General features: G+C 39.4%; 1 protein-coding gene across 2 annotated transcripts in view; it reads left to right on the forward strand.

Moving 5' to 3' along the window:
* The window catches only part of LOC121248175 (transportin MOS14), a 37858-nt gene extending 25175 nt beyond the window's left edge, over nt 1–12683 (forward strand). For both annotated transcript variants that reach the window (XM_041146556.1, XM_041146555.1), the window contains exons 17-24: nt 1046–1131; nt 1921–2105; nt 2205–2297; nt 3839–4026; nt 4159–4270; nt 9886–10043; nt 10781–10897; nt 12179–12683. In XM_041146556.1, coding sequence (XP_041002490.1) covers nt 1046–1131; nt 1921–2105; nt 2205–2297; nt 3839–4026; nt 4159–4270; nt 9886–10043; nt 10781–10897; nt 12179–12403 — 1164 coding nt within the window. In that variant the 3' untranslated portion in view covers nt 12404–12683. The remainder of the gene's footprint in view (nt 1–1045; nt 1132–1920; nt 2106–2204; nt 2298–3838; nt 4027–4158; nt 4271–9885; nt 10044–10780; nt 10898–12178) is intronic.
* Nucleotides 12684–12939: the final 256 nt, after the last annotated feature.

Consider the following 12939-nt stretch of genomic DNA (forward strand, 5'->3'; position numbering starts at 1 on the left):
GGCAGCATTAGGGGAGGCTGGATTTCTTATGAAGTGTGTGGGTGTATGGAAATCTATTAGGAAGGGCTGGGAGGATTTTATTCGTAATTTCAGATTTGTGACGGGGCGTGGAGCAACAGTCAGATTCTGTGTTGATGTTTGGCGTGGTGATGTTGCTCTCAAGGAGGCCTTTCCTTATCTTTTCAGAATTGCACTGCATAAGGAAGCCTCTGTTGCTGATTACATGGACTCTTCGAATGGCCTGCTGCAGTAGAATGTATCATTTATCAGATCAGTTCAAGATTGGGAAGTGGGAAACATTTTGTGACTTCTACAACATGAATTTGGAGTGTGGCATGGAGGGCAAACTGCTGTGGATATACCCCGGGAACAAGAATTTCTCGGTTAGATCTTTGTACAATGCTGTGTCTACCCATCCTTCTACTGCTTTCCCTTGGAAGCGCATTTGGAAGTGTAGAGTGCCCCTAAAAGTTGCTTTTCTTTGGTTGGCTGGCCTCTCACGGGAAACTTCTGACAAGCTAAGGAAGCGTGGTTTTTTCATAATGGATTGGTGCTTCATGTGCAAAAAGAATGGCAAATCGACAGACCATCTACTTCTCCATTGTGATGTGGCAAAGGCTCTATGGGATGAAATCTTTGTAAGGCTAGACATTGCTTGAGTGATGCCAAAGAGGGTGGTGGATCTTTTGGCTTGTTGGTACGGCATATGGGGAAATCACCAAGTAGCAAAGGTTTGGAAGATGGTACCCCTATGTCTTATGTGGTCTATATGGAATGAGAGGAATGGAAGATGTTTTGAAAATAGCGAATGCTCATTGGGGGCGATTAGAGACCTATTTTTCCAATCTTTGTTAATTTGGGCTAAGGCTGTTTTATTATAGGGGGTTAATTTTAATGATGTGTATGCTTCTTTCTTTGTTTGTAGACTGTAATTAGGTATTTCTCTCTTGCATACCACCTATGTACTTGGGTTTTGCCTATTTATGAGGATCAATAAATTTTCTTACTTATAAAAAAAAGATCTGAGAGTTTAATGTTCTTTCAGGTTGATGAAGATAACAAACATTCTTTGAGACAGAACCCAGCTACTTATACACAAATTTTGAACTCTGCGGCAAGGGGGCTCTACAGGTACTGTTATTGAGTACTGAGTTGGATATCTTGTGGAAACTAGCAATTTAATAACTATCCTAGTTTGTTTTTTCTTGGTAGGTGAGATGTCAGGTGTTGAGTAAAATTCTGAGCCTTGTTGGAATAATATATTTTTCCCTTCAACTTAGGTTTTCAGGATATGTGGTAACTTAGTTGTATCAGGCCAGCTCATCCCAAGTCTGAAGCTTGTTTCTATTGTATGCTTCCCTTTTAAATTATAAGCTTACTACCTGGTTAAGTTTAGAATGGTAAAGGACTAAATTCATCCCCACCTTTGGTTTATGAGACAAGTGGCAACATATTGTGGTATTAAAGCAGGTGGTTTGAGTTCGAATCGTGTCTCCACTATACCTCCTTTATAAGATGAAATTGCATGTGTTTGAGCAGTCATGGAGAATTTTGAAATAATGTAATTTGTTTAATTCACTCTTGCCATCCATATAGGCTAGGCTTTTGTGATGTCTAATTTATCATTACCGATTTGTGCTCATTCCTCCACATTATAGAATTGCTGGACTAGAAAATTGTATATTTTTTTTTACCTATAAAAAGAGTCTGCTATGTCAAATTAAAAGGTGGACTATCTTATGCAACAGTTTTACTAAAAGCTATATTTTGATTAAAGGGTTGATTCTTTTCCCCCCATCCAGTGCATTTGTTCATGACTAATGTGGGAACCTTCCATGCTTGGATATTTGTTACCTTCTCATCAAAATTATATCACATGTTCTTGTACTCCATCTCTCATGTCTGATCATATCATTTCAGAATTGGAACTGTATTTGGTCATCTTGCGCCTTTACCAAATGGGCATTCGGCTGATGATCCTATACTTGCACTTCTCACGGTTTTTTGGCCCATGCTGGAGAAACTTTTTATGTCTGGACACATGGAAAATGGTAATTTATCTACAGCAGCTTGCCGGGCTCTTTCACAAGCAATTCAATCTTCAGGTATGAGTAAAGATCTGTAACTGAGGTGTTCTTGACAGGTGATGAGACCTTCTCTCCACAAAATATATAAATAATGCTTTCATTTTGTTTGATTTTCAGGCCAGCACTTTGTGACGGTACTGCCCAAAGTACTCGATTGCCTTTCAACAAATTTTTTGTTATTCCAAAGTCATGAATGCTATGTCAGAACAGGTAGGGTGTTTGATTTATGATAACATGCAGTCTGCTCTTGGAATTAAAATGACTTATCTGCTTCGACACAAATATCTGACCATAAATGATGTGCCACTAGGTTAATTTATAGTCCAGAGGACAATGGGAACTGCGGTGTTAGTCTGTTTGAAGAAGCAACTTGAATCCTGACAAATTTCATAATGGTTTGCCTGAGAACCATATACGCTAGAGTTCCACATTGCTCAAAAATCGATCTATAGAAGCATGATTCCCTAACTCCTATTAGGCGCTGCCGATAATTATGATCCTTCTGTGTCTCCTGGTTTTTTGGGCTCTAATTAAACCCTCGAATAAAACAAGCCCAGATCTACTTAGAAGACGGCAGTCCTTAAAGGCCTCTTGCAAATTTTACTAAATCCATCAAAAGATTTACTCAAAAGTCAAAACTGAGAATTATAAATCTAAAATCAGACTAATAAAGATTCTTTCTCTTTTTTGCGCATGCATCAACAACCCATGCAAGATTATTCAAATGATGCTTCTATTTGTCATGCGAAGAATGTGGTAGAAATGTTAGATTATAGAATTAAAAAATATCAATTATAGAGGTTCTAGTATATCATTGCATTTGTTTTGCTTATTTTTAGCACAAAATAGAGAGGATGCATTTAAAGATGAAGAATGTTAATGACGTGCATATAGAATTGGTACTTGAAAAAATATTTGTTTAGAAGCAAGGTACAAGAAAACTAATCATATTGGATTTTGACAATATTAGTTGATGTCTTGTACTTATCAAGTTGCCAATAAATTCTTGTTGCCTTAGTTCAAAATATTTGTAGAATTCATTGTCAGCTGTTATATCAATATGGTTGAGTAACCCCAAGGGGTTGGCCCAAATGGTGAAGGCCTTGGTCTTGGGGTATCACTCCCTTCAAGGTCTAAGGTTCAACACCTCATAGGTGCAAACAATCATTTGAGGGTGCGGTGCACGGGACCGAGGTTTACTCTGCAGCGGTGGGTCCGAAGGGCCCTGCTTTGGAGAGGTTCCCCGACATAAAAAAAAAAAATATCAATATGGTCAAGTGTATTTTAGTTATGAAAACAGGACTTCTTGTGCATGGATGCTAGTAAATTGGGTTTGACTTTTGTACTTGTGCTCTTTTAATAATAAGCCTTTATATTACTTGGAAAAGTATTGGGATACATCATAGAAATTTTGAGATATCATGATTTTGAAAAATTCAACTAATGGAATCATGCAACATCAGAAGAAAATATTATGATGCCCAAATTTCTATCCCATGCTATCTTATGCTTTTTTATAAGTAAAATTTTGGTATAATTAATAGGCGTAGCCAAGTGCACAGGGTGTATACAAGAGAGAACATGTAGCTAGGAAGAAGATCCTATGCTATCATATGTTAAAAAGATTTTATAATATACGAGCTTCAGAATTTGCATAAATATTATTTGGTTGTGTTGCCGGCTTTTGTTGGTTTCCATGGACAACTTGATTACTGATTTTCCTTTCTTTTTGGTATACCATTCATTTTCAGCTTCTGTTGTCATTGAAGAATTTGGTCACATAGAGGACTATGGTCCGTTATTTGTCACCGCCTTTGAACGGTTTACATATGCAGCATCAGTAATGGCTCTTAATTCTTCATACATATGTGATCAAGAACCTGATCTAGTGGAAGCCTACACAAATTTTGCATCCACGTTCGTTCGGGGATCTTCTAAGGTTATGCACACCATTCTTTTTATTCATTTCCTTCTTCAGGAAAAAAGAAATCCTTCCACAGAAGTGTCGAAATTGAAAGGATTGTGTTTGCAATCACGCTGTTGAAAATTTTGGTTATTTGATGGATTTCAGGAAGTGCTCGCTGCATCTGGTTCCCTTCTTGAAGTTTCCTTCCAAAAGGCAGCCATATGTTGTACGGCTATGCATCGTGGGGCAGCACTAGCAGCAATGTCATATTTGTCTTGTAAGTATAACAAATGGCTTTTTTTTTTTTTTTTTTTAATAAAAAAAAAAAGAAGCCTTTTTAACAGTTTTTTTTTTTAATTTACTATCCCCCTTCTAGTTATCATATCTTGGAAAAACCAAAAGTGAAATTAATTACATTTTAGTGTTTTCAAAGCCATATTTTCAATTTTCTTTAAAGCTAATTATATCTTAGTTCTCTTGGTTTTCTCTGCACTTCCTCACCTCAAGTACTAGCTCAACTTATATGAAACCTTAGTTGTATGTGATCCACATGCTTAAGTGTTGAAGTTGATGGATTAATATTTCAAAATTAACAGATATCTTGTCTATCATTACTTTTTTTTTTTTAAGTAAACGATTATATTGATATGAATAGGCATAGCCCAAGTACACAAGATGGTATACAAAAAGTCACACATATTTAGAGAGAAGTAATAGAAGCAAGAAAATCATAAAAATCGAGGCCACGACAATCTACAGCTGTGGCCCAAAGAAAAGAGTACTAACAAAAAATAATCTAAGTTCTTTTAGTGAGCGCTCATTGTCTTCAAATGTCTGGTCATTTCGCTCCTTTCATAGGCACCACATGATACAAATCAGGACCATTTTCCACATCGCTAAGATTTGTGGGAGACCTTGTAGATTTATCCAGCTGGCCATGAGCTCTGTCACTGTGGTAGGCATAACCCAAGCTAACTCCATTCCATAAAACACCTTATTCCATAAAACACCTTATTCCATAACGTTCTAACCACCTCACAATGCAACAGTAAATGATCTACATTTTCACCTTTTTTTCTACACATATAACACCAATCTACTATGATCATTTTACGTTTCTGTAGATTATATGTCGTCAAGATCTTACCTAATGCTATTGTCCATACAAAAAATGCCGCTTGGGAGGCCCCTTGTTTCTCCATATCTTTCTCCATGGGAATTGCATCTTATGTGGTTGTGTAAGCGTCTTATAAAAAGGACGGACCTAGAATTTACCTTTACTTGTGGGTGTCCACCAAATCTTATCTGCTCCTTGGGTTCTCGGCATCATGGTGTATAGAAGACCAAAGAACTCCTCAATGCTGCCAATTTCCCAATCTTGGGCGGCTCTAGTGAAATTCACATTCCATTGGACTAGATCCCCAAATAACTCCATGCAATTAGCCACTGAAACATCTTTCTCACCTGCAATCCTAAAAATTGATGGGAATGAATCCTTTAGGGCTTGATCTCCACACCGCAGATCAATCCAAAATTCAGTCTAGTATGCCGATTAAAGATCCCCCACCCTCTTCGAATGTGTTTCCAAATTTCCACTCCATAAATCCTGTGAACCTTCCTAGTGCACCCCCCCCCTCCCCCCCAAAAAAACAAAGCATGTCTTCATATTTGCAATCAATCACTGACTTCCATAGGGCTTCCTGTGGACCGGTTTCGTATTATATCTCCACAACCATTTCCCAAGCAAAGCTCGATTGAAAATCCTCAAATTTCTAATACCCAACCCACCCAACGAGACTAGAGAACATACCTTATCCCACTTGACTAGATGATACTTGAATTCTTCTCCTATCCCACTCCAAAGAAAATCATGATACAACTTCTCAATATGGTTCGACACACTTGCTGGAATTGGGAATACAGATAAAAAATACATTGGTAGATTAGAAAGAGTACTTTTGATAAGGGTGATCCTACCACCTTTCGAGAGATATGATCTCTTCCAACCTGCCAATCTGCGTTCAATCTTCTCCACCACTGTATCCCAAATCGATATAGATCTTGCAGCTGCCCAAAACCTATCCCACTCCAAAGAAAATCATGATACAACTTCTCAATATGGTTCGACACACTTGCTGGAATTAGGAATACAGATAAAAAATACATTGGTAGATTAGAAAGAGTACTTTTGATAAGGGTGATCCTACCACCTTTCGAGAGATATGATCTCTTCCAACCTGCCAATCTGCGTTCAATCTTCTCCACCACTGTATCCCAAATCGATATAGATCTTGCAGCTGCCCAAAAAGGAAGGCCAAGGTAATTCATGGGCAGAGAGGAATCCTTACATCCAAGGATACTAGCCAGCTGCCGGACGTTGTGAACATTGCCCATTGGCGCCAATTTTAATTTATCAAAGTTCACTTTTAACCCGGATGCCGCTTCAAAACAAAGTAATAATGACCTCAATGATTGAATTTGGTTTTGTTCCGCCTCACAAAAAATCAGTGTATCATTGGTAAACAATAAGTGAGATAGGTTAATGGTGCCCCTATTAGGGTTACCCGCTGAGAGTCCCTCGATAAAGTCACTGTTCACCAAGGCTAGAATCATTTTACTAAATGCCTCCATGACAAGAACAAATAGGAGTGGAGACAAAGGATCTCCTTGTCTTAGACCTCGAGAGCTGTTAAAGAAACCATTTGGGCTGCCATTCACCAATACTGAAACCTCACCGTTGAAATACACCATTTAATCCACGAGCACCATTTCTTCCCAACATCGCACCTCCCAAGCACACAGAGTAAGAACTCCCAGTTAACATGATCATATGTCTTCTCCATATCTAACTTGCATAGGATTCCCAGCTGATCAGATTTTAGCCTACTGTCTAAACATTCATTAGCAATGAGGACTAAATCCATAATTTACCTATCTTTAACAAAAGCATTTTGGGGTTTTGTAACGATCCTCCCCAAAATCTCTCCTAAGCGATTGACAATCACCTTATAAATAATTTTATATATCTCATTCACAAGGCTAATGGACCGGTAATCCTTCACCTCCGCGGCCCCAATCTTCTTAGGAATGAGTTTTATAAATGTGGTGTTGAGGCTTTTCTCAAATTTCCGAACTGAAAATAATTCTTGGAACACTTTCATTAAATCCGCCCTCACCACATCCCAACAAGTTTGAAAAATTCCCATGGAAAATCCATCGAGGCTAGGTGCTTTATCTTTGACCATGCTCCTTACCATGTTGTGGACCTCTAGTTCCTCAAAGGGCTGCTCTAGCCACAAAACTTGTTGTGGATCAATGGACTCAAAGGCTGGTCCATCGAATTTTGGTCTCCATCCCACCTGTTCAGAAAGCTAGTGTTAAAAAAAATTCCACAATATGCTCCCTAATCACAAGAGCCTCCGTACAGTCCACTCCGTCTATTTTCAGCATCTCAATGGTGTTAGTTCTCCTATGGGAGTTGGCCACTCTGTGAAAGAACTTTGTGCTGCGGTCTTTCAACCATAAAGCTCTTGATTTTTGACGCCAAGAGATCTCCAATAACACACCCTTTTCTAATTTTGCCTTTAGCTCAACCTTCCGAGATGCTTCCTCCATAGAAAGAGCCCTCCCCTCCTGAGTCCTCTCTACCTCCTGAAGCTCCTCTAGCATGGACTTTTTACATTCTCCTACGTCACCAAAAGATTCAGTATTCCATAACTTTAAATCATTTTTTAGAGCTTTCAATTTATCTGCAAAAATGAAGTTAGGGGTGCCATCAATCTGATAAGAATCCCACCATTGCCTCACACTTTCCACAAAACCTTCAATTTTCAGCCACATGTTTTCAAACTTAAAATACCGACGCCCTCCCTGAATACCTCCACATTCTAGTAATAATGGGAAATGATCCGAGCATAGACGAGGCAACCTCTTTTGATAAAGCTCCAGATGGTGAGTTTCCCGCTCTGGTGATACTTAAAATCTGTCCAATCTAGATCATGTATGATTATTGGACCACGTATAAGCACCACCCACGAGAGGAATATCCATCAAACTCAAGTCAAAAAATACACTCCGAAAATTCTGTCATTGCTGGTCGTAATCTGCTGTCACCAGAGCGTTCACTAGGAAACCCTGTAACATTAAAATCACCACCTATGCACCATGGTAAGTTCCGCCAGCTATGAATTCCAGCAAGTTCTTCCCATAACATGCCACAATATACTCACTAATAAATTCCTCCGATTTTTCCACCACCCTTCTATCCTACATCACCAAAACACCTCTTGAGGCCCTGTCAAAAGCAAGATAAACCCAATCCACATAAGTACAGCTCCATAAACTCCATACAACTCTCATGGGGATAAATTTCAGCTTGGTTTCCTATAAGCACACTATGTCTGCTTTCCACTCACGAAACATGTTTTTCACCCAAGGGCGTTTGTTTGCCTCATTGAGCCCTCAGAAATTGCTTCATAAAAATGGAGCTGACCCCCGTCCCATAGCTCTTCTATACTTGAACTTGAACTACCCTCATAGTTTAGAGACCATGTTAATTTGACTTCTTCAACTGGCCATGTCCAACTTCTTAGTAAAGCCATGAATTGTTCCTCAAAACCCTCATATTCGATTCCAACACAATGTTGGATCTCATTTACTTTATGCAGCAGCCACACAGAGACACTATCTTGGTCTGGCAGCAGGTACTTTAGAGGTATCGGGTATTCCCCCCCCAAATGTCCATCTCATCTCTAAATGTCCATTGTGGCTTCATCGGCACATCAAGATCTTCCACAGGATAAACAGGTCTTCCATCTCCCTCAGATGGGTTATTTTCGACAACTAGCATCCGAGAAAACCCCAAATCTTCCCCCCGATCATTTTATGTCTATGAAAATAGGACTTGGGCTACTTCCAAAGGCTTTAAAACCATCGTCAGCATTGTTGCCGGTGGAATCTTGAGAGGAGGCTCAACCCCTTTGTCATCGGCATCGTCTGTCCAAGATTGGCTTGAGAATCGACACACAGCTCTGCCTTAGCGAAGTTTTCTCTAGTATGTTATCTCTGGCGAGTTTTGTGTCTTCCAGTGACGTTATCGCCGTTGTCTCTACCTGCTGGCTCACTCTCGACAACTTCTCGGCTGGAATCGAGGTCTTCTCTGACGTCTCCCCCGACTACCTCTCGCCGGTGGATGGGCCAGCATCTCCTCCCCGTCCAGCTCTCCACACAGGCTGAAGTTTGCCTTTGCCCTTGAAGGGCCCCACAGGCTTTGGCCCATTGCCCTTAAAAAATATCTTGTTCAATTTATGGTAAGATTCGCACTTAAGACCTAGCACAAGACTAAGGCAAAGAAACTACTTTTAGTTCACATATAAAACTTTTTTTTGATAGGTAGTTCATATATAAAACTGCTCCGAGAACACATCCAAGTTTTGTTACAGGAGGGTGCTATACTTGCTTCTTGGTAAGATTTACCCAAAAGTAGAAACCTGTTTCTAATGGAAAGTAAAAGATTGGTGCTTTCTGTTGTGTATTTGTGTATGTTGAAAGCCTAGCAGTTTAAAGCACAGAAAAAAGTTCATAACTGCAGACAACTGCCGGTTTTTTATATGTATATATATATATATGTCTAAAACTTAAGCCCTCCACTAAACTTGGAAAACATATCATAGGTTGCTGCTATTTTTGTGATTCTCCTTGAATTTGGTGTTCCTTCTGTTATACGGTTGGCCTTTTCAAGACATTAAACCATGCTCTATTATTTTTGCTTTTACCTAAAAAAAGTGTGGCCAAAAATTTTCTCGAATAAGTGGAATTATCTTTTTGGACTGGAGTTTATTCAACTTTTCTTCTCAAGACATGGTGTTTCTGCTCTAATGTTGAGAATTTTAGGTTTCTTGGATGCGGGTTTGGCCTCTTTGTTGGAGTGCATGACTTGCATTCCTGAAGGATCGTTCAGTTCCATGGCAATTCAGGTCATATCTCATAGTGGCGAGGGACTTGTATCAAATGTGGTGTATGCTTTACTTGGTGTTTCAGCTATGTCGCGGGTAAATACAATGCTAATTCCTTTATATACATGTGGATAGAGAAAAGTTATCGAAGGTGGGTTTGAGGGGCTTTCACCTGAGCCCCCCTCAGAATGGTTACTGGACAAGGACTGGGCTGGCTAGACCCCTCATAACGGCCATGGCTCTTCCAAAATTTGGAGAAACCCCCTTTTGCCCTAAAAAAGGAGATTCAACCTCTTGTTTCACTTGCAGCTCACGGGTGTGCTGGGACGTGTGTATGAATTGGGTCTTAACATTCAATTTACCACTTGCTACCTTTTATTTCTTGGCACCACTTCAACTGTATACTTGAACGATAATGATTAGGAAGCAACTGATGGGATGCCTTCTATTACTTATTTGAACTGCTACACACCGATAACAAAAAAGAGCTTTTTTTTTTTTCATTTTAGCTGCTACAGTGTTATCGTCAAATAAAAGTTTTCGTTTATTTAAACCTCAATTTGGATGAACTTGAAATTGGAGAGCACTGGTTCTTATAACTGTTACTCACACAAGTTGCTGCATTGGTGGAGTACCTTCATGTGATTTCAACTCAATTACATTGCTCTTAGGCATGTTAAGGAAACAGTTTGACCAATGTAGTGGCTCATAAGTATGTATTCCCTCAAACTCCAAGATAATCAGCGAGATGCCCATTTGCGTTATTGATCAATTATGGCTTTACAATTTTATGGAATTCAGTTTAGTAAGTTATTGCTGTTCCCTCTTTATAGGTTCACAAATGTGCGACAATCTTGCAACAATTGGCAGCAATGTGCAGTTTGAGTGAGAGAACAACCTGGAAGACTAACCTTTGTTGGGAATCTTTGCATGGATGGCTACACTCGGCGGTCTGTATCTCTCTTTCACTGTGTGTTGTGTCTTATATGTATATATTTGTGTGAGTGCATTTGTGTATCTGAACTAGAAAAGAGTAAACTTGGCCTATGAGAGACAAATTAATTGGGGTTGTGTCTTCTGCCAAATGGGATGTCTTTCAGTAACTTAGATCCAGCTAAATGGTGGCAGGTTCACTTTTGAACTCATGTTGCTGAACATTATTACCTATAATCACTTTGGCTAGCACTTTTAAACCACTGCTCAAATCTTTAATGGTAATAAGATTTAGTCATAAGATTTATTACCAGAAAGGATTGTTTGGTTTTGTTCCTGGTATACAGATCATGTTCACATCCAGGTTCATGTTCAGAATAGGCTATTTTGAACCCAACCTGAAGCTGGTTCTTTTTCAACTATGTTTTGTATCCAAGTTTCGGGCTATGGCACCGTTCCTTCAGAGTAGGTGTTGTTACACGTTAGTTTTTCCCAAGAAAAATGTAAGCAAGCAAACACAAACCATTTTAGGGCATACTCAATTGGGCTGCCTGTGTGAGCTTGGCAGGAAATTAGTGGTCTTTAAAGAATGTATAACAAACCAGCCTCCGGAAATTGGAGGTTGAAATTTTATCATGTTCCATTGACTTGTTGCCTTTTGTGATTGGCGTTTTGTACGAGTGTATAATATTCAAGGAGATGCTTTTTGTAATAAAGGTTCGTATAGACCACATGATTATTGTTGGGAACTTACACGTGCACAGTTATGTAAATTGTCAGCAAGTAGTCGAACGCACGGCTACTCCTTATTTCAAAATCTCGGAAGGAGATTTATTTATTGTTGGTGCACTATGCTGTAATTTAAGGCTCTTTTTTTTTTTTTTTTTTTTTTTTTTTTTTTTTTTTTTTTTTTTTTTTTTGGTGTGTTTATGACGGGGAACCATCCCATGGCAGAGCCCTTAGGACTCACCCATGGAACCTAAGCTCCGGGGAGACTAGAACAACAACATACCGCCATGCCCTCCCACTTAAATCACAGTTTGATCCCAGGGGGAATCGAACCTGCGACATGGGACTTATGCACACAAGTTTGACCTTACAACTTGGGTTACCCACGGGTGGGTAAAGGCGTTTCATCTTGATACATTCTTGTCTGCAGAAGCAGAAACCTTCTAGGATTTTTAGCGTGTAATCAGCAGCTGCTTGCTTTGCTTTTATGATGAATCTCCTGCATTTTGATCTGGAATCTCTGTTTCTTCTCTTTAGTTTTAGATTATGTGACTGCTTGAGTTATACAGGTCCATGCACTTCCAGTTGAATATCTAAACCAGGGGGAAGCCGAATCTCTAGTGCCGGTTTGGCTAAAAGCTCTTGCTGGAGCGGCCTCAGACTATCTAGAGAGCAAGAGCTGTGATGGTGGAAAAAGTAATTATGGGCATATGCAAGGGAAAGGGGGAAGAGTTCTAAAGCGACTGGTCCGTGAATTTGCCGATAATCACCGTAATGTCCCAAATTTGACATGACTCGCAAGAAGTTCTGTTATGTTGTGTACAGCTGATCCAGTTTGCAGCTTCAAGAGCCGCCGGGGCCTCCTTCCAGTAGGCTGACAGCACCTCTAACATTTGTTGTAAAAGGATGGCTTGCTTAAAAGGTTGGTCAATCTTGGGGCCCATTATTTGAGCAATGTCCCCACATGTTTTGATTCTTCTTCAATAGTCTTGTACAGTATCATGTCCCCAATTTTGTTATATTCCCCAACCAAATTAGAATTTAGTCTTATTATTTATTAACCAATTTTTTTTCTATGCCCTGGGCTCCAGAATCTGTTGGATGCCTTGGCTAGTGTAGCTCCAAAGTGGTGCACGACAATCTCTAGAGGCTATTGGACTGGAGGATTTTTCTCTTGAATTACTAAGGGTCCACTTGTAAGAAACTCTTTGCTAAGAGTCTGTGCACCCACAGGATTAGTTGGACCCTGTTCCCAGACACCAAGTGCTAATAAAAAGAATAGTACTACTAGTAGTAATAATAATAGTATTAATAATAAATTGATAATAAA

Source organism: Juglans microcarpa x Juglans regia, chromosome 2D (genome assembly GCF_004785595.1).
Source record: "Juglans microcarpa x Juglans regia isolate MS1-56 chromosome 2D, Jm3101_v1.0, whole genome shotgun sequence".
Classification (NCBI taxonomy): Eukaryota; Viridiplantae; Streptophyta; class Magnoliopsida; order Fagales; family Juglandaceae; genus Juglans; species Juglans microcarpa x Juglans regia.